This window comes from Polypterus senegalus, chromosome 18 (genome assembly GCF_016835505.1).
Source record: "Polypterus senegalus isolate Bchr_013 chromosome 18, ASM1683550v1, whole genome shotgun sequence".
NCBI lineage: Eukaryota > Metazoa > Chordata > Cladistia > Polypteriformes > Polypteridae > Polypterus > Polypterus senegalus.
The window spans coordinates 10,000,537-10,021,311 of NC_053171.1; the positions used below are offsets into that span (position 1 = coordinate 10,000,537).

A 20,775-nucleotide genomic window follows, 5' to 3' on the forward strand; every position below is an offset into this window, starting at 1 on the left:
GGAGGAAACAGGAGTCTACAGTGGAAACCCACCTGCTCATTGACTTGACCAGGTAATGTCTTCAAATGGAAAGCAGTAATACTAACCATTGCAATATTATGGCAAAAATAATGGAGTTAAATTCACTTTCAATACTTCAACCAAAATGCATAGGTCACTGACAAAACTGCAATGTGTTTAAAGTGGTTTTCTCTTGAAGAGCACTGTTGGTAGAGATCATTTCCTGTATACTTAAAGACTGCAATTGAAATGTTGAAGTTCTTTTATTTTTGCATCTGCAACGTTCACTTCTGCTTAAGGACAATTGCAGGATGCAGACTTCTAAATTATACCTCCTGATTTGTAAGTACTGTATAGGACTTAATTTTACATCTTTAAATTGAAAATTTGTTTCACCAAAGTCTTATGTATTCATTATTAAAATGGATTTGGTAATAAAAGTGAACTATCAATGTAAAAAAGAATATTATAAGAAAATGATAATATGTGAGGTGTGGGCTATTACAGGAAATTGTTCTGTGGCAAATCGAACAAAAATTTATGGAAACACTGTCTCTCCAGTGAAATTTGTTATAAAGCAGCATTTTATAAAAGCTTTTACCACTTACGTTGATGTGTTTTAATTCAGGAAATTTTAAAGCAACATAGTATCAATGAAAATGTAGTGATGTAAAAGAACAAACCCAAGGTAGAACTGTTTCAGAGAAAACTGACTGTGAACAATATGGAGAAAATGTTAGCAGCATATAGTTTACTTTAGGCAAATATACCGATATTCACAAACAGAATGATAATACCCAGGAGTGAATTAACTGTCAAATTTGTAAGTGGGATGATTGGTGCTGCTGGTGCTGCTGATCCACATGTCCAGAGATTAAAATGTTACTGTTGGTTCTTTACTATGTGTGTGCAGTTAACATGGAAGAAATGTGTATGAATATACTGTAATTATATATATGTATATCTATAGTCTGAGATGGGCTGTTCCCCACACTTGGTTTGTACCTGATTTTCACCCCTGCTGTTTCCCAAAGCCCTTAATAGATAAATTGGTTATAATTAACCAGCAAATGGGTTGACATAAAAGTAATCAAATACAAAGTCTAGCATTAAATATTTTCTTGTGTGTTCTGTTATAGTGTTATATAGTATGTGTTGATATCAGTCTTAATTATTTTTAATACAAGTACACACCACTTTGTGGTATTAGACATTCTAACTAACAGATTACAGTGCTTGTAAATATTAATTTTGAATGACTGATTCATCTGCTGCACCTAAAGATTTATCACTTGTAGACAGAATAAATGTATATTAGTGTTTATAGTAAACTCCCTATAATTTCACTACTTTATATTCTACTTTAAATTGAAAACTGATAAAAAATGTAAAAAATAGGATACAAAATCAAACTTGCAATGATGGTTCAAATGTTTTTCTCATTACTGTATTTAAAAAAAAAACTATTTTTGCAACATATTTATGATTTTAGACAAAGACAGTTAAACTATGAGGTGGAGATCCATCCTCTTCCACTTATCCGATATCGGATCGCGGGGGCAGCAGTTTAAGCAGAGATGCCCAGACTTCCCTCTCCCCGGCCACTTCTTCTAGCTCTTCCGGGGGAATCCCATGGTGTTCCCAGGACACCCGAGATACATAGTCCTTCCAGCGTGTCCTGGGTCTTCCCTGGGGCATCCTCCCGGTTAGATGTGCCCAGAACACCTCACCAGTGGCTCTACTCTGAGCTCCTCCTGGATGACTGAGCTTCTCACCCTATCTTTAAGGGAAGGCCTTAAACACTCTGCAGAGGAAACTATTTTCAGCCGCTTGTATTAACAATCTCGTTCTTTCGGTCACTGCCCACAGCTCATGACCATAGGTGAAGGTAGGAACATAGATTGACTGGTAAATTGAGAGCTTTGCCTTACGGCTCAGCTCCTTTTTCACCATGACAGACCGCACAGATCCGCCTGTCGATCTCTTGCTCTATTCTTCCCTCACTCGTGAACAAGACCCTGAGATACGAACTCCTCCACTTGGGGCAGGATCTCGCTCCCAACCCTCAAAGGGCACTCCACACTTCTCCAGCTGAGGACCATAGTCTCAGATTTGGAGGTGTTGATTCCCATCCCAGCCACTTCACATTCGGCTGCGAACCGATCCAGGAAGAGCTGAAGATCACGGCCTGATGAAGCAAACAGGACAACATCATCTACAAAAAGCAGTGACCCAATTCTGAGACCACCAAACCGGACCCCCTCAACGCCCTGGCTGTGCCTAGAAATTCTGTCCATAAAAGTTCTGAACAGATTCGGTGACAAACAGCAGCCCTGGGAGAGTCCAGCTGTCACCGGAAACGGGTTTGAATTACTGCCGGCAATGCGGACCAAGCTCTGACACCGGTTGTACAGGAACCGAACAGCCCTTATCAGAGAGTCCGGTACCCAATATTTCTTTGAGCACCCCCCACAGAATTCCCTGACTCCCATTCACCCTCCAGGACCCTGCCAAGGGTGTAGAGCTGGTCCACTGTTCCGCGACCAAGACAAAAACCACACTGTTCCTCCTGAATCTGAGGTTCGACTATTTGATGGACCCTCCTCTTCAGGACCCCCGAATAGACTTTTCCAGGGAGGCTGAGGAGTGTGATCCCTCTGTAGTTGGAACACACCCTCCGGCTCCCTTTCTTAAAGAGGGGGACCACCACCCTGGTCTGCCAATCCAGAGGCACTGTCCGTGATGTCCATGTGATGTTGCAGAGGTGTGTCAACCAAGACAGTCCTACAACATCCAGAGCCTTGAGGAACTCCAGGCATATCTCATCCCTGGGGCCCTGCCACCAAGGAGTTTTTTGGCCACCTCAGTGACCTCAGTCCCAGAGATGGGAGAGCCCACCTCCGAGTCCCCAGGCTATGCTTCCTCATTGGAAGGCATGTAAGTGGGAATGAGGAGATCTTCGAAGTACTCCCCCCACCAACCCACAACGTCCTGAGTCGAGGACAGCAGCGCACCATCCCCACCATATACAGTCTTGACACTGCACTGTTTCCCCCTCCTGAGACGCCGGATGGTGGACCAGAATTTCCTTGAAGTCATCCGGAAATCGTTCTCCATAGCCTCCCCAAACTCCTCCCACACCCGTGTTTTTGCCTCAGCAACCACCAAAGCCACATTCCGCTTGGCCTGCCGGTATCTATTAGCTGCCTCCAGAGTCCCACAGGACAAAAGGGTCCTGTAGGACTCCTTCTTCAGCTTGACGGCATCCCTCACCACTGGTGTCCACCAACAGGTTCGGGGATTGCCACCATGACAGGCACCGGCCACCTTACGGCCACAGCTCCGGTCAGCCACTTCAACAATAGAGGCACGGAATATGGCTCATTCTTATTTAATGTCCCCCACCTCTCTTGGGACGTGGTCGAAGTTCTGCTGGAGGTGGGAGTTGAAGCTACTTCTGACAGGGGACTCTGCCAGACTTTCCCCGCAGACCCTCAAAATACATTTGGGCCTACCAGGCCTTGACCGGCATCCTCCCCCACCATTGAAGCCAACTCACCACCAGGTGGTGATCAGTTGACCGCTCCGCCTCTCTCTTCACCTGAGTGTCCAAGACATGTGGCCGCAAGTCCGATGACATGACCACGAAGTCGATCATCGAACTGAGGCCTAGGGTGTCCTGGTGCCAGGTGTACATATGAACACCCCTATGCTTGAAAATGGTGTTTGTTATGGACAATCCATGATGAGCACAGAAGTCCAATAACAAAACACCGCTCCGGTTCATTCCTCCCAATCACGCCCTTCCAGGTCTCACTGTCATTGCCCACGTGAGCATTGAAGTCTCCCAGCAGAACGAGGGAGTCCCCAGAAGGTATGCCCTTTAGCACCCCCTTTAGGGACTCTAAAAAGGCTGGGTACTCCAGACTGCTGTTCGGCGCATACGCACAAACAACAGTTAGGACTCGTCCCCCCACCTGAAGGCGGAGGGAGGCTACCCTCTCGTCTACCGGGGTAAACCCCAATGAAAAGGCTCCAAGTCGGGGGGCAATAAGTATGCCCAAACCCGCTCAGCACCTCTCACCGGGGGCAACTCCAGAGTGATAGACAGTCCAGCCCCTCTCAAAGAGATTGGTTCCAGAGTCTAAGCTGTGTGCCGAGGTGAGCCCGACTATATCTAGCCGGAACCTTTCGACCTTGTGCACTAACTCAGCCTCCTTCCCCTTCAGAGAGATGATATTCTACGTCCCAAGAGCCAGATTCTGTAGCCGAGGATCAGACCGCCAAGGTTCCCGCCTTCTGCCACCACCCAACTCACACTGCACCCAACCTCCTTGGCCCCTCTTACAGGTGGTGAGCCCATGAGAAGGGGCACACACGTTGCCTCTTCGGGCTGTGCCCAGCCAAGCCCCATGGGTGAAGACCCGGCCACCAGGTGCTCGCCATCAAGCCCCACATCTAGGCCTGACTCCAGAGGGGGACCCCGTTGACCCGTGTCGGCCGAGGGAAAACGCCATCCAAAGTTTTTATTCTTCATGATAGCTTTTCTGAACCATTCTTTGTCACGTCCCTCACCTAGTACCAGATTGACTTGGGTGACCCTACCACGGGCATAAAGCCCCGGACAACAAAGCTCTTAGGATCATTGGGACACGTAAACCCCTCCACTACAATAAGATGGAGGTGGAGATCTAGAACAGATAAATCATAGATTGTATGTTGTATGTATGAAATAATTTCTTTTTGTTATTTAGAAAAAAGATATAAGAGATTACTTTTCATTTTAGTTTCTCAAATTCTGCATTTTACAATTTACGTAGATTATCATTTATATATTGAATTTATAGGACAGCACAGTGTCACAGTGGTTAATATGTGCCGTTTTCGGGGTTTACCCAGTTGTCGTCTTTATGGAGTTTGGACATTCTATTTATGTCTGTATGGCATTCTACCCAAATATTCTCCACCTTACCTAAAATCATGCAAATTACGTTAATTGGTGACTCTAAATTGGCCCAGTGTAAGTGTAGATGTGTGTGTGTGATTGTGTATCTTGTGATGGATTGTCCAGGAGTGTCCCTGTCCAGAGCCGGTGAGGATAATATTTGCACTCTGCCCTCCGCAGCCCTGAATTCAATTAAGTGACTTTGACAATGGTGTTGTATTATTTTACTACGCTAACCCCACATCCTGCACTGTGATTGCAGACAAAACTTTTGCCAATAAATGTTAGGAATCAGATTGTTAATTCATTTAATACTGGTGTATATGTGCACTTTTTATTCATGTTTTTATTAGTTCCCTGCAGTACTGTGCTAATCCTGTGCCATAGCAGGATGCTATGCAGCAAGTCAGTATAGACTTTACTAAAAAAAAAAAACTGGTGAACATAAAGGACACATCAGCACTTTCCTCATATCTCTAAGAATATAAAAATGTTGGTTAACCTTTATATGCCAATCCAATTTTAGGTCATCAGTCACTGAAATAAATTCAAAGCTACTGTGCCTCTCTACAACGTTCCCTTTCACGCAAATGACTTTGTATTTTGCCATCATTAACGGGGAGAGTGTTGTTCTGATACCACTGTGTTAGAAGGAAGATCTCCTCCCTATAAGCTGCCTCATCATTACAGGATGATTACAGATACAAATCTGGTAGCACAAAGGTATTTACTGATGGAGTTTCAACTGTTTGGCTACACAGTTGAAGATGAATAAGGGGGTTGAGCATACAACAATAATAACATTTATTTCTATAGCACATTTTCATACAAGGAAGATAAGATCAGCTCCAACCCTGTCAATTTTTAAATCCTTGCTGAAAACACATTTTTTCTCTCTGGCTTTTAGTCACTCATAAAGTGTTATTATGTGGTATAAATTGTTATTTGTCAGCTGTTTATTGTTTTTTATTTACTTTTCGGAGTTTGTTTCTTTTTTTAAGTTTTATTTATCTTTGACTTTATTTTCCTAATTTCATGTACAGAATTTTGGAAATCACTTCTGTGGCCTTGAATGTGCTCTATAAGTAAACTTTGACTTGACTTGACTTGACTTGAATGTAACTTTACACAATATAAAGTATGAGTTATAAGAGAGAAACAAAATAGCAAGTTAGAAATAGGTAGTTATATATAACTAAATAGATAACATATAAAAAATAATTTATAAAGAATCATTATGTATTTACATAACACTGCTATACAAGTAGTAGAATGCTAATTTGAAGATAAGTTTATTAAATCCAAAGATAAGTCTGATCCTATGGTCATATGGCTAGGGAGGACAGAATAAAAAAAAACTTTCATGGTGATATGCTAGAGAAAAAAAATCTGTAGGGATTGCAAGCCAAATGACCGCCCACCCCCTACTGGGCATTCTACCTAACATAAAGGTGCGAAAGTCATTCTTATTATTTTTTCATCTTCATTTAAGACAATTTGATGCAGTGAAAATAGACAGTTAAAGTATTTACTATTATTCCATCATCACAAATGGCTGCACAGGACTTTGATCAGCTGCTGATGGCATAAAACACCACCACAGAGGAACCAGAAAGGAAAACAGAAAAAAGTAGGGATTAATAATGATATTACATCCATGAAGTATTTGATATTGCAATGCATATATAATCTATTAGAAGTTGAACAGAAAAGCAATTATGAAAAGGACAAATTGAAAAGGTGTGTTTTTAATAGTTTTTTAAATTGATCAATGGTATTAGCCTGGTATATCTTAATTGGTAAAGAATATTGCACTTTGGGGTGCTTGTGTTGAGAATCCATGTGTACTGAGTTAAAGCACTAGGAGTTAGTGATCAGTTTTGATTATACAACAGTCCTTAACTCTGAGTTGTACAGTAGTCTATAAACGTCTCACAATGCATTATTGTTATCCATTAATGCAATAGAGCAGTTCATAGTCACTTCAGGTTAATAATTTAATTATTCTTCTCCCATAGTGGAGCGTCATGTTTGGAACCTGATGTGCACTGCTACTTAATATATGTGTCTATAAAAAGAGTTTCAAATACAGTAGTTATCATTGGAGACATAACAGATGTTTACTTGACTGGAATGACTTTCTCTCATTTTTCTGTGAATAAACCTTTACACAGTGCTGGAGTGACTCCTGAAAAACCACCTCTGATAAATGTACAAACAGATGTTGGTTAAAATATAATTCTACTGGTAAAATCTGTAATCACTGTGTAATGCAATGTATATAAAAACATACAGGAGTAATCAAAATAAATGATAATATGCAAATGTGTTAATGATGGCAAAGTCAATTTATATTCCATCCATCCATCCATTATCCTACCTGCTATATCCTAACTACAGGGTCACGGGGGTCTGCTGGAGCCAATCCCAGCCAACACAGGTCACAAGGAAGGAAACAAATCCCGAGCAGGGCGCCAGCCGACCACAGCAATTTATATTCTGTTTCAATAATAATGCATTCATTTTTGCAGATCTCTGTTGTCTTATCTGTTCAGCTTAGAAAGTCACATATAAAACTGATTCTTATATTCCAGTTCCTACATTTTTATTTCAGTCAAAAAGCAAGTCAGTTTTTTCTTATTGTGAATGTAACATATAGATATTACTGAAATCTTTAGTGGACATGCAAATAGCAAGAAGTTTGTTCTAAAAAATACTCCTTTATGCAATCTTGAAATAATAAGTCCACAGATTCATAGTTTGATTTGTCTGAATTTGACATGCTTTGTCACTTTTCTTTTCTCTTTAAACTGAAATCACCTCCTTGTTTTATTTTTATACCCTTACAATGTTTCTAAACCCCACTTTAGGTCAAGACTGGTCTTCGGCTTTAATATCAGCAGCTCATTCTTATCAAATATGAAGGATGAGAAAACCCACTTGCCCTGATACATGGAGCATTAAGGAGATGTTTGGTTTTCTTCGTTTCTCACATCTTTTTCAAGTTATTTTTATCTTTTTTTTAGGTCTAGCTGCTGAGATGACTTCAGCCCAGAATGAAAGTAAGAGAACAAGTTTTCCATTTCGTCCAGAAACACACAGTTTGAGTCTCACACTTGATTCTTCTCATCTTGCAGTGTTTCCAAATCTAAATCTTGATTTATCTTCACATCTTCTATGAACTTTTCTTTAAATTGAGGGACCTGCTGATTATGGATTGAAAAGGGCCTGCTGGAAATATCTTGTGCATGGCCTGTTTTTTTGGTTTTGCTTCCCATCCTTTCAAGTCAGCCTTTTAGCATTTTCTCAGTGGTTGTGGTCTGACTTCTTTTTTGTTTTGTGGAGGACATCCATAACTTGTCAGGCAGAGACCATGTAGCTTCTCTGGCAGTATTATAGTCCTGTGAGCCAGCTGAAGGGCTTTTCTGTTTATTTTTTTGTTTTTGTTATGATGTTCAATTTTTTTTAGTGCAGTTGAACAGAACAAGCCATCAGCCACTACATCATGTTTGTCTTTGAAGCCCCCTTCTTGATGGCAGCCGCTTTCCTTCCACGTCCTTTGTTCTCAGTCTGCTGATTGTTCTCCAGCATGAAGCCGCTACACCGTGCGTGTTCACACAGCTGCCCTGCCCTCAGCCATCAGCAGTCAGAGTGTCCTTAAACTTGAATAACTTCCTTTTGCAATGGTTAGTGCGTGGCCTCTTTCAAAATTAAAAAAAAATAATTAATTCTTATTAAGACTCCTGAGTTTTGCCCACTTGTAGCTCCACATTACTTCACTGCTTTTCCCCTCATTTTAAAACTACTTTTTCTTAACTGAACTCTCACTTTCAGTGTATGTTACAGACACTGCATTCTAGTGAGTCTGTTTTGAAAATATATAGCCTTGAGAGTGTATGACTTTTTTGTAAATAGCTCTAAATTTATTTTTTTTTTTCATTTTTTATATGGCTAGAATATAAAGGAAGAGTTGCTTTGGGGAAAAAAAAAACAGAACAGAATGTTAAAGTGTATACAATCAAAATCCAGTAAATGAAAACCCCAGCTTTGTTAAGAAAAGAAAGTGATGAAGCATAACTCAGTGGGGTTGGTTTAATGGTATTGTGGGTAGTGTTAATGCTAATGCTTCATAGTTTCAGGGCTCAGACCCCAGCTCAGTCTTTGCAGTGTGCACGTTTTTCCTATGCCTGTGCAAGTTTTTTTAGGGTTCCCTCAATTTTCCAAAAAATATGTTGAATAGGTCTATTGATGGCTCTAAAATACAGTAACACTGTGCAACTGGGTGTGCAAAAGTGTGCTTTGTTGTGAAATGGTGCTTTGGTCTAATTTAGCTGCCGACTACATTGTCTTGTAGTCTTTGTATTTGGTAACACAAAAAGCTTGACCCATTTTGTAAAAAATAAAAACTTACCACTACCGGTAGACAGATCTTCTTGGATTTACTCAAAGGTGGGGGTCCCATTTTATCACACCCAGCATCTCTACCAGTGCAGTGATGGTTGTAGATTGTAAATTACCTACAGGCTTCCCAGGTGAATTCTTGTAGTGTTGGCAGGTTATGCAGGTCCTTAACGTGTGGTGTATGACATCACTGTGGCAATAAAATAGAAAGTATGAGGATGAAAAATCCATATTGTGTGCTTTTTAAAAAACTATTTTTCTTATTTTTGTTTTTCTGGTTAGGAGCATTTAACTGTCCTTTTGACTTTTGATCTTTGCCTTTTGTTAATAGTTCCCTGGTTACAATCTTTCCCTGCCTTTTACCTGTGTCTTTTCTCCTGATCCCTTAATCTGTTTTTGGTAGTTTTCTCCTAGCATAACAGTAATGACCATCTAGGAAAGAAGCCCTAACTGAGTTTGTAATTGTGTACACTGTATTGTGGAGGACAATAAAAAATGATAAATGAGATGGGAATGCATATTATTATCAGTTTAGAATCAATGGACATTCGGTTGACATGCTGCTGCAAAGTAAACATATTCGGATGGACTTGCTTTGTTTGGAGATGCAAATGTGTGTTACAATGTGTCAGTTAAGCATAACATACAATGACATTAGTAGTAGTGCTTTATCCTGAGATGGACCTTGTGTTAAACCAAGCAATGGTAATAAGTTCTTTATGCGCAGATCCATATCCAGGACTGGTTTCATTAAATGATAGGTTTGGCAAATTCACTGTTTTGAGACAAAAACTCTTAGATGGATGACGTAGTTAGGAGCAAACAGTACTGCAGTGTGCAGTTCTTCGAGCCTTCCATGGTTTGTTCTTTATTCCAATGAAGTCAAAAAAATGGTTTACTCCTATACATCCTGACTGTTTATATCCCTGACATAAACCGCTTGTTCAACTCAGAGGTGGAGAGTCTGACAACTCATCATGCAAAATACATGGCTCATCAAGATAGGTGTCATCAAGATAACTTCTTCAGCTTCTTTCCAATTTTGCACAACTGTCTAAGATTCTTTTCTTCTTTTTTTTAGAGCAGACCTCATACACCTCAGAGGAAACAGGTAAGAAGGATTGGTCTAAATTCCTGGCTTTGATTGATTCTGTTCAGGTGTAACATTCTGGTTTCTCTTTTCCATTTGCTTTATTGAATTTATGAATTTGGCTTTTGCCCCTAAGATTGATTTCTGATTGCTTGTCCTTTTTTAAAATATGAGAGTGACTTTTTGTTAAAAACTGCTGATTTGATAGTAAACATGAGTTAGCTATGGTTTAAGCACTTATACTCAACCACAAAATAATAAAAACCTAGTGTCTGAAAAAGGAACTTACTGTTTATTGCTTTTTTTTCTAAATTTTTATTGAGAGATTTGTGATACTTAAGTTGGACCTAATATGAGAAGAAAAAAATCTTTATAAACTGTGAAAACAGCACAGGTTGGCCCCTATTCCTTCCAAGGGAGTTATTGGTAATATATAAGTCTTGCCGTGATCAACATCACTGCTTGACAGCTTCAGAATTCATGGTTCAAAAGCCAGTACAATCTTTGCAGTTAGAGCATATAGCACTTTTGTCTGCAAGGGTTTTCCCAAGATATTTGCATATTCTCCCACATCCTAAAAAATGTGAAATATCTGTTAGTTTATGGCAATAACCTAACACTGTATGATCTGAGTGTGTTTGTCTGCAAGAGGATGACATGTACTGAATTGTACCTCAATTCAAGTTTGGTTCAGGGCTGGCATCTAATGCTGTTTTGAAATGCTCAGAACGAAACAAATCCATGTGTTCTGCCAGCTGAAGGTACAGACAGATATAATTATCTTTTTTAATTAAATTTCTGGAGATGACACATAGTGGAAAAGCCAGGCCAAGTTCAACACCAAAAATTCAATAAACAATGAGGTCTATCTCCAAATTCCAAACTAAAATTCACAGTCAGGAAAACAAGCAGAGAATCCTTATTGAGAAAAACGAGAAAAGGAAAACTGCACTGACAAGTCTTTTCAATTCGCATCTGTCAGACGACCAAGACGTGTACTTTCAACCAAGTGATGTCTGAGACTACTATTGTGAAATGGGCCATAAGGGCCAGCCTATTAAATGCGGGACCTACTTTTTTACAAATCACAAAAGGGCTAATGTTTACGGACTGGAAGTTTCAGGCAGATGTTTCATGTTATGAGCCACACCTTATAACCTGCCCTAAAGTCAGGAGCCTTTTTCAGTTTTCCGTCATCAAACTGTTTGAAAGAGGTATCCACCATCTTCAGGTTCTGCCAGAGTGTCATTCAAAATAATTTAATAGATACTCAGTTCCTCCACTTCCTAAGGAAAAAAATAAGTGTATCAATCAGAAGAGATTTATACCCATACAAGCGCTCAGAACAAATTTTTTTCACAGACTGATGATATAAAGCATTACAAGTAAACTCTACAGGCAAAATTTCCTTCCAATTAGATGTAAAAAAATTAACAGGTGATCTCAAAAATCTCTCTTGGTTCTGATTTATTCTGTCGGTTTGGCCATTAGCCTCTGAGTGGTAACAAGAAGTTAGATTTACCTTACAGCTCATCTTAGAACAAAAAGAAATGCCAGAATCTTTAATTGAATTTTGGGATGGCGATCAGAGATAACAGTTAAATAAAATTTGTGTGAAAATAATGCTCCTCTAATATAAATTCAGCCATTTTCCCAGAAGATTGAACCTTTTTAAGCGTCTGAAATGTAGTAATGTGATCAGCAGTCACTAAAATAGTGGTGAATCCTTGAGAAGGAAGGAGCAGTGTTTTTTTAGTTTAATAATATTTTTTAGTTTTGGTTTTTATTTATTTTTTGGATTTAGTTTTAGTTTTTCACCATTTTCTAATTTCAGTTTTTATATTGTTTTTGTTCTTTTTTCAGTTTCTGTTAAATAAACATATTCAGATCTCTACAATAAAACCCTTAAAGTAAACATGAAAGAGCCTGAAATAGGTTGTTTAAAAATAGTTTTTAGAGACTCTTAGTATCTTTATAAATGTACGAATGTCAAACAAACTTTCCTAGCAGGTAATACAATAACTCACCATATTAAAAATTGGTCACAGAACATGGCAGAAAATGGCAAAACACAAGCATATGAGTAAACAGACAGATGTAACGATTATGTTACGGACTCCCCAATTTTTGAGCACTTTCCTCACACTCAGCCATAAACTTGGTCTGGTCTGAATCATTACGGATGTGTTGTGAATATACATTGTAACAGACTGGTGCCCCATCCAGAGCTGGTTCCTGCCTTGCCCTTATTGATGAACGTGAACTTAAAGGACTCTGAGTGTCAGCAGTCCTAAAACTGGAATAAATGAATTTACTAAATTAACGGATTAAGGAATTAGCGTGTGCCTTGAGTGCCTGATGGCATCGAACTTTCACTTTGTAGATGCTGGGATAAACTTAAGTGCCCTACATGATGTTTCATTGAATGAATAAGTGAATTAAGTGAATAAAAAACTGAATGAATAAATTAGTGCATCTTTATTGCATATTCAGCTGAAATCACTAAAATGAAATTGAATCGATGTATTCTTTAATTCCACACCACTGCTTGCAGTCAAAACCTGTATCACCAGTAATAGGTGAAAAGCAGAAATCGGCCAATGAGGAGAGGGCAGTCCATTTTAGAAGGACTCCCATTAACACTGATTACCCTGATATCAAGTTTTTGGACTGAATTAAATTCCCACATGCATGGATGGATACGCTGAACTTGTAAAGTTCTCCTAGAAGGCACAACACATAGGAAAATTAAATGGAGACCAACCTTTTCAAGTCAGCAGTCCTACTAAAATGCAAAAATGTATTTTTCGTAGTATAATAAATGATTAGCTTTTTACACAGGTTTCTCAAAATGCTGCCTAATGTGCTAAACATGTAAATAAATAAATAGATAAATAAATAAATAAAGCCTTTTAGACAAATGAATGGCACAGACAGTTTGGAATGCATGGAGTATTATTTAGGTTGTACTGTATTATTTTCATGTCTTACTTAATCAAAGTCATTGAACTTCATTTTTAAGCACATAGCATATTGAACTTTAAATCCCAGACATGACAGATATTTACTTTGTGTTAGACACTAACTGTCCATGACAAGTTTATAGTACTTATGGATCCAGTTTTCCATCTCTTTCCCCTGTCTAAAAATACTAAAAATGATTTTGGTTTCCTTTAATACCATAGCATGGAAACTAATACCTGTTCAGTAAAGATCTGAGTTTTCAAAGAGCTCTAAGTAGATGACAATGCAATTGATACTAGTGACAACTTTTATAATACATATAAAGTCTACTTTTTTCCTTTTTAATTTTGATCAGAGACATTTTTAGTGCATTTGCACGTTAGTTTTTCCAATAAATTGATGCACCATTAATTTGATATTAGAAACAGATTAAAAATTTCTTTTTAGAAAAGGGAAGCTGGGAATACATTTAAAACAACTAATAGAGGCATTGGCAGAACATGTAAACTGAACTCTGTGCATACTAAACCTTGGCACTAGAAATTTACTGGTGGGGACAGAGCAACAGGTCATGTAGGAAGTTGAAAAGAAAAAGCTTATACAGTACATGGCACTTGCTTCTACACATACTGTAGGTCTCACTTTATAACTTTTTTCCACTAAAAACGCTTTTCTGTTTTATTCCAATAACTTTACACCCTCCTCTAACCATGACAAGACTGCAGTTCACCCTGACATCAACAGTTGTTTTGCCTCATCTATGTTAGACTAAAAACCTGGCACATCAGATACACAAGACAGTGAACCATCAAGCATTTGTCTATAGTTTTCGTCTTTCCCAAATTAAAGAAATTTGAAGTGAAATCCTTAGACTCAGACTCCATGTTTCCATTTTGTAATGACACTTTTCCTCCAAGTCCAGGTCTCTCATTCATCTCCATATTGTTTTCTCCATACTGTTTATTGACACTTAAACATGAATTACAAACCTCACAGCACCTGCTCTTTGATACTCCTGAAGTCAAACACTGTTTCAACATTCTTGTTTGCTTATGTGCAAGGTCCCTGGCATTATTTAATGAGATTAGGTTAAAAGTAGAATTCTGTGGATGGTGTTTACTTTAAAGAAAGAAAAAGACAGAAAAAGGGAAAAGAAAAAAAGTCAGAGTAGTGTTTGTACAAAATATCTAGTCCTGGACATTTGGCTTTTTTTGGGTTTTTTGTTCTCCTCCATTTAAGCCAGACATGTTGTCCTCTATCAATAGTTGCGGCAACATGCAGGTGTCAACCAACCAGTGCTGCTCCAGATCCTCTGGATGCTCTTGGGTTTTTGAATGTCAAGAGTTCAAACCTGTCAGTGGGCCAGGAAGTTTTTCACCATCCCTTTAGTTTTTCTCCACCTACTGTATATACCAAGCCATTGTCTCTGAATAGTGTAAAAAAAGCCATATCTGGCACATTCAGTTGTCCAGTACTTATGGCTTCTGGGTGCATATCTTTAGTTGTTGTTTTGAATATGTACTCTTCTAAACCTCCTCCATTGGGCAGCTGATATGACCTCTTATATCTACTCCCAATCCCCCAAAACATGTAGGATAGGTTAATGGCAATGTAAGTAAATTCTGTATAACTGAGTGTGGGTATCTTCAAGACTGTGCCTTCTGGTGGAATGATTCTGTCCAGGAAATAAATAAATATGTTAATATAAAGATCTATCTATCTAATACGTACCTCAGAATTTTTATCTTCATTTATTACAATTTCTTTGTTTCTTTCAATATCAATTAACCTCCTTCTCAGAACATCGACTGCCTGCAAGCAAGCAAATGAAAGATTGACAGTGACTATGACTTAATTTAAAGATGGGAATATAAAAGTCACTTGGTGAGGAAGTAGTGATAATACAGAAATTTTAGCAATCAAATCATCCTGGGAAATAGCAAGTATACAGGAGCTGGCATCTTTAAGTTCAAATTAAAAAGAAGGCTAATGCCTAAAGTGCAGTCTTTGTCAAAGTTGTAAAGAGAAGCCATTAGTAAAGTAAAAGAAACTCAATATCCAAAATAAACTAAATTGAAAGACATGGGAAAGATTTGGCTAAAGACATGTCTGAGGTTGTGGCTTATTAAATGGTTAGATTTAGTTTGATCCAAATGATATTATAATAGCCAATACTTGTACGAATTAGGAGTTTTAACTTTTGTCAGTTAATAACAAGCCATATCTGGCACATATTGTCCAGTACTTATGGCTCCTGGGTGCATATCTTTAGTGTAAATGGAAAGGGGAGTAAGGCCAGGTGGATCAGAGGGCGATTCAGATGATTCTATCATGGTGTGGATGGGAGAAGAAATGGGGTAGGGGTTATTCTGAAAGAACAATATGTAAAGAGTGTTTTGGAAGTGAAAAGAGTGTCAGACAGAGTAATGATTATGAAGCTGGAAATTGGAGGTGTGATAATAAATGTTAGTGCATATGCCCCAAAATATGGTTGTGCGATAGATGAGAAAGAAGATTTCTGGAGTAAGTTGGATGAAGTGATGGACAGTGTACCCAACGGACAGAAAGTGATGATTGGAGAGGATTTCAATGGACATGTTGGTGAAGGAAACAGAGGAGATGAGGAGGTGATGGGTAGGTATGCGGTCAAGGTCTGATGATAGTGGACTTTGCAAAATAGATTGGCATGGCTGTGGTGAATACGTATTTTAAGAAGAGGGAGGAACATAGGGTGATGTACAAGGGTCGAGGAAAATGCACACAGGTAGATTATATCCAGATACAGAAGAGTCAATCTGAAGGACGTTAAAGACTGTAAAGTGGTGGCACATTTTCATACAAAAAATGTAGCTCAAAGTGCTTTACATAATGAAGAATAGAAAAATAAAAGACACAGTAGGAAAATGAAATAAGTCAACATTAATTGACATAGAATAAGAGTAATGTCCGATGGCCAGGGAGGACAGAAAAAAAACTCCAGACAGCTGGACAAAAAAATAAAATCTACAGGGATTCCAGACCATGAGACCACCCAGTCCCCTCTGGGCATTCTACCTGACATAAATGAACCAGTCCTCTTTGTATTTAGGGATCTCACGGAAGGACTTGATGATGACGGTCGTTCAGACTTCTGGCTTTTAGTCCATCAATGTTGGAGCATCATGATGCTATGAGTAGGTGGTGGTGGCGCAGGCCTCCACCACAAAGAAACCGGAAAAAGAAACAGAAGAGAGATTTGGGGTTAGTACGGATTTTAGAGTCATCATGAATAGTTATTATAATGAATTGAACATACAGAGTATTAGGATTAAATTAAAGTGAAGTTATGAGGAGGCCATGTTAAAGTAATATGTTTTCAGCAGTTTTTTAAAGTTCTCCACTGTATTAGCCTGGCGAATTCCTATTGGCAGTCTATTCCAGATTTTAGGTGCATAACAGCAGAAGGCCGCTTCACCACTTCTTTTAAATTATGCTGTAGGATTACGTTGGAGATCAAAAAGAGGAGGAGAGTGAGGGCAGAGCCAAGGATCAAATGGTGGAACTTTTAAAAGGAAGACTGTAATGTTGAGTTTAGGGAGGGGGTAAGATAGGCACTGGGTGGCAGTGAAGAGTTACCAGATAGCTGGGCAACTACAACAGAAGTAGTAAGGGTGACAGCAAGAAGGGTGCTTGGCGTGATATCTGGACAGAGGAAGGAGGAAAAGGAAATCTGGTGGTGGAATGGGGAAGTACAGGAGAGTATACAGAGGATGAGGATGGAGAAGAAGAAATGAGATAGTCAGAGAGATGCAGAAAGTATACAAGAGTACAAGGAGATTAGACACAAGGTGAAAAGGCAGGTGGCAAAGGCTAAAGAAAAGGTCTATGATGAGTTTTATGAGAGATTGGACACTAAAGAAGGAGAAAGGACCTGTACCAATTGGCTAGACAGAGGAACCGAACTGGGAAAGAGGTACAGCAGGTTAGGGTGATAAAGAATAAAGATGGAAACATACTCACAAGCAAGGAGGTGTGTTGAGAAGATGGAAAGAGTACTTAGAGAGGTCAATGAATGAAGAGAATGAAAGAAAGAGAGAAAGTTGAATGATGTGGAGATAGTGAGTCGGGAAGTGCAATGGATTAGCAAGGAGGAAGCAAGGACAGCTATGAAGAGGATGAAGAATGGAAAACCCGTTGGTCCGGATGACATACCTGTGGAAACATGGAGATGTTTAGGAGAGTTGGCAGTGGAGGTTTTTAACCAGATTGTTTAATGGAATCTTGGAAAGTGAGAGGATGCCTGAGGAGTGGAGAAGAAGTGTACTGGTACTGATTTTTAAGAATAAAGGGGATGTGCAGAGCTGCAGTAACTACAGGGGGATAAAATTGATGAGCCACAGCCTAAAATTATGAAAAAGAGTAGCGGAAGCTAGGTTAAGAAGGGAGGTGATGATTAGTTAGCAGCAGTATGGTTTCATGCCAAGCAAGAGCACCACAGATGTGATGTTTACACTGAGAGTGTTGATGGAGAAGTGGAGGGTGTTGATGGAGAAGACCAAAAGGAGTTGCATTGTGTCTTTGTGGACCTGGAGAAAGCATATGACAGGGTGCCAAGAGAGGAGTTGTGATATTGTATGAGGAAGTCGGGACTGACAGAGAAGTATGTAAGAGTGGTACAGGATATGTACGAGGGAAGTGTGACAGTGGTGAGATCTGCAGTAGGAGTGACAGATACATTCAACGTGGAGTTAGGATTACATCAGAGATCAGCTCTGAGCCCTTTCTTATTTTCAATGGTGATGGACAGCTTAGACAGGAGTCCCCGTGGACTATGATGTTTGTTGATGACATTGTGATCTGTGATCTGCGCTAGAGAAGAGAGCAATGTAGGTCAGTAGAAACAAGACAGAATACATGTGTGTGAATGAGAGGAACGTCAGTGGAATGGTGAGGATGCAGGGAGTAGAGCTGGCGAAGGTGGATGAATCTAAATACTTGGGATCAATAGTACAGAGTAACTGGGATTGTGGAAGAGAAGTGAAAAAAGAGTGTAGGCAGGGTGGAATGGGTGGAGAAGACTGTCAATGTGATGATGCGGGTCCATCATTGGCCAAGACCAATATCAGTTCCACCTTCAGTAATAAAATTACTCTTTACAGTCAGGTCCTGCACCTTTCACCAGAATGTACAGATTTAATAAATTCAGTTTCAGTTTTGGCCATTTTCTGCTCTTTTGATTTAAATGTTCATAAATTATCATACTTCATTCAATGCCTGTATTTCATCTATTAAACTAAAAGGCATTTCTTTCAGAATTTTGACATCTAGAGAATAAGTTATGTTATGCATTTAAGATAAAATCCATTATTGCATTTTGTAAAGCACTTTGAGCTACATTTTTTTGTATGAATATGTGCTATATAAATAAATGTTGATTGATTGATTGATTGATTGATTGATTATTAGCAAAATGTAACTATGTTTTCACAAAACCTGTTGAGTCTTATTCATACTGCCATATATTTTGATTAAGCTTCTAAACACTATCAAAGTAATGCACAGTTTGTTAGGAACAATTTAAAAAGTTCTAAAATACCTAGAACTAATATGTGTAGTTATTCTGTTTTACTGTTGTGAAATTTGTAACCAATTTTTATATACGAGGGGGGACCCAAAAATAACTGGAATTTTGTTGTTGTTAGGTTGGTACATGTAGTACGTGGTTGGGCCGCTAGGGCAATCTAGTTACACTCCTCACAAGTCAGTCTGCCAAGTGCCATCAGTCTGGAAGGTTGTGCTTGTGTTCAGTGAATTTTGTAAAAGTAGTTTTGTGCACGCGTCGTTTTTTTACGATGGCCGATTATCATGAGCAACGCACGGCAGTGAAATTTTGTTTTCTTCTTGAAAAAAGTGCTACAGAAACTATTATTATTGAAACGGTATGACAACCCTGAACCACACACCCTACTCACCAGATTTAGCTCCGTGTGATTTCTTTTTGTTCCCTTAGATGAAAAAAGACTTGAAAGGAAGGTGTTTTGCTGATGTCGAAGAGGTAAAACAAGAAACGACCAGAGCATTAATGGGCATTACTTCAGAAAAATTAAAAAAATGTTTCGAACAATGGAACAAACGGTTAGATAAGTGTATTTCCGCCAATGAAGAGTACTTTGAAGGAGACTAATTGTAGTTTGTACAGAAAATTAAATTAAACACGTTTTAAAAATATTTCCGGTTATTTTTGGGTCCCCCCTCGTATACTCAAAAATTATTATGCATATTATATATAATTCTTTAGTTAACACTCTTGTTCTAAGTGAGTATCAGGCATAGTTCTTCCATCCATCCATCCATTATCCAACCCACTATATCCTAGCTACAGGGTCACGGAGGTCTGCTGGAGCCAATCCCAGGCAACACAGGGCGCAAGGCAGGAAACAAACCCTGGGCAGGGGGCCAGCCCAACGCAAGGTGCGCACACACACACACACCAAGCACACACTACAATTTAGAATCACCAATGCACCTAACCTGCATGTCTTTGGACTGTGGGAGGAAACCGGAGTACCCGGAGGAAACCCATGCAGACACATGGGGAGAACATGCAAACTCCATGCAGTGAGGACCCAGGAAGTGAACCCAGGTCTCCTAACTTTGTGGCAGCAGCACTACCCACTGCACCACCGTGCCAGGCATAGTTCTTTCAAAAAAAAGAATTCATATTCAGTAATAGCTTGATGCGTTGAAATGGTTCCACTGACAAAACATCTTAGTTTTTAAAAGCTTTAGTAAAAATTCAAAGTAAAACAGTTCACACAATAAAAAAACTGTCCAACCCACTATATCCTAACTACAGGATCACGGGGGTCTGCTGGAGCCAATCCCAGCCAACAGAGGCCACAAGGCAGGAAACAAACTCCGGGCAGGGCGCCACTACTAACTATTTTTCTATAGGAATTAAGCAAACACTATATGGATTTTGTTGGTCCTCCAAGCAGCAGTGAGTCGAGGTAATTTTTGGTAGCGAGAACCAATCAGATCTCTTTTCGCTACCAAGATTTTACCAACAATTCAAAGCGCAGGCCATCTCAAGAATTGACCACTCACAACCCATTTCAGCTGCGAAGAATTGGCCAATGACGGCTCGGTCAGCTACCAAGAATTGGCCCATCACGGCTCATGCCGGCTACCAAAACTCAGAAAGGACAGGCCAGCCTCTTTTGAGTCTCGGTTTGTGGAGATAAATAACCTTAAGTAAAAAATATACATTTATTTATTTTTGTCATGAAAGTTTCATAAATGTATTGATTATTGTTGTGTTACCACCCTTTGATATACGATTACATATGTAACATTTTGTTTGTAATCTGGTAGTTGTCGCAGATAGGGGGCGCTA

At 39.2% G+C, this 20,775-nt stretch overlaps 1 protein-coding gene across 5 annotated transcripts in view; it reads left to right on the plus strand.

Moving 5' to 3' along the window:
- The first annotated feature begins 283 nt into the window (after positions 1–283).
- The window catches only part of LOC120519015 (Fc receptor-like protein 5), a 179,476-nt gene continuing 158,984 nt past the window's right edge, over positions 284–20,775 (plus strand). For all 5 annotated transcript variants that reach the window (XM_039742091.1, XM_039742093.1, XM_039742095.1 and 2 more), the window contains exons 1-3: positions 284–342; positions 7,972–8,007; positions 10,428–10,457. In XM_039742091.1, coding sequence (XP_039598025.1) covers positions 312–342; positions 7,972–8,007; positions 10,428–10,457 — 97 coding nt within the window. In that variant the 5' untranslated portion in view covers positions 284–311. The remainder of the gene's footprint in view (positions 343–7,971; positions 8,008–10,427; positions 10,458–20,775) is intronic.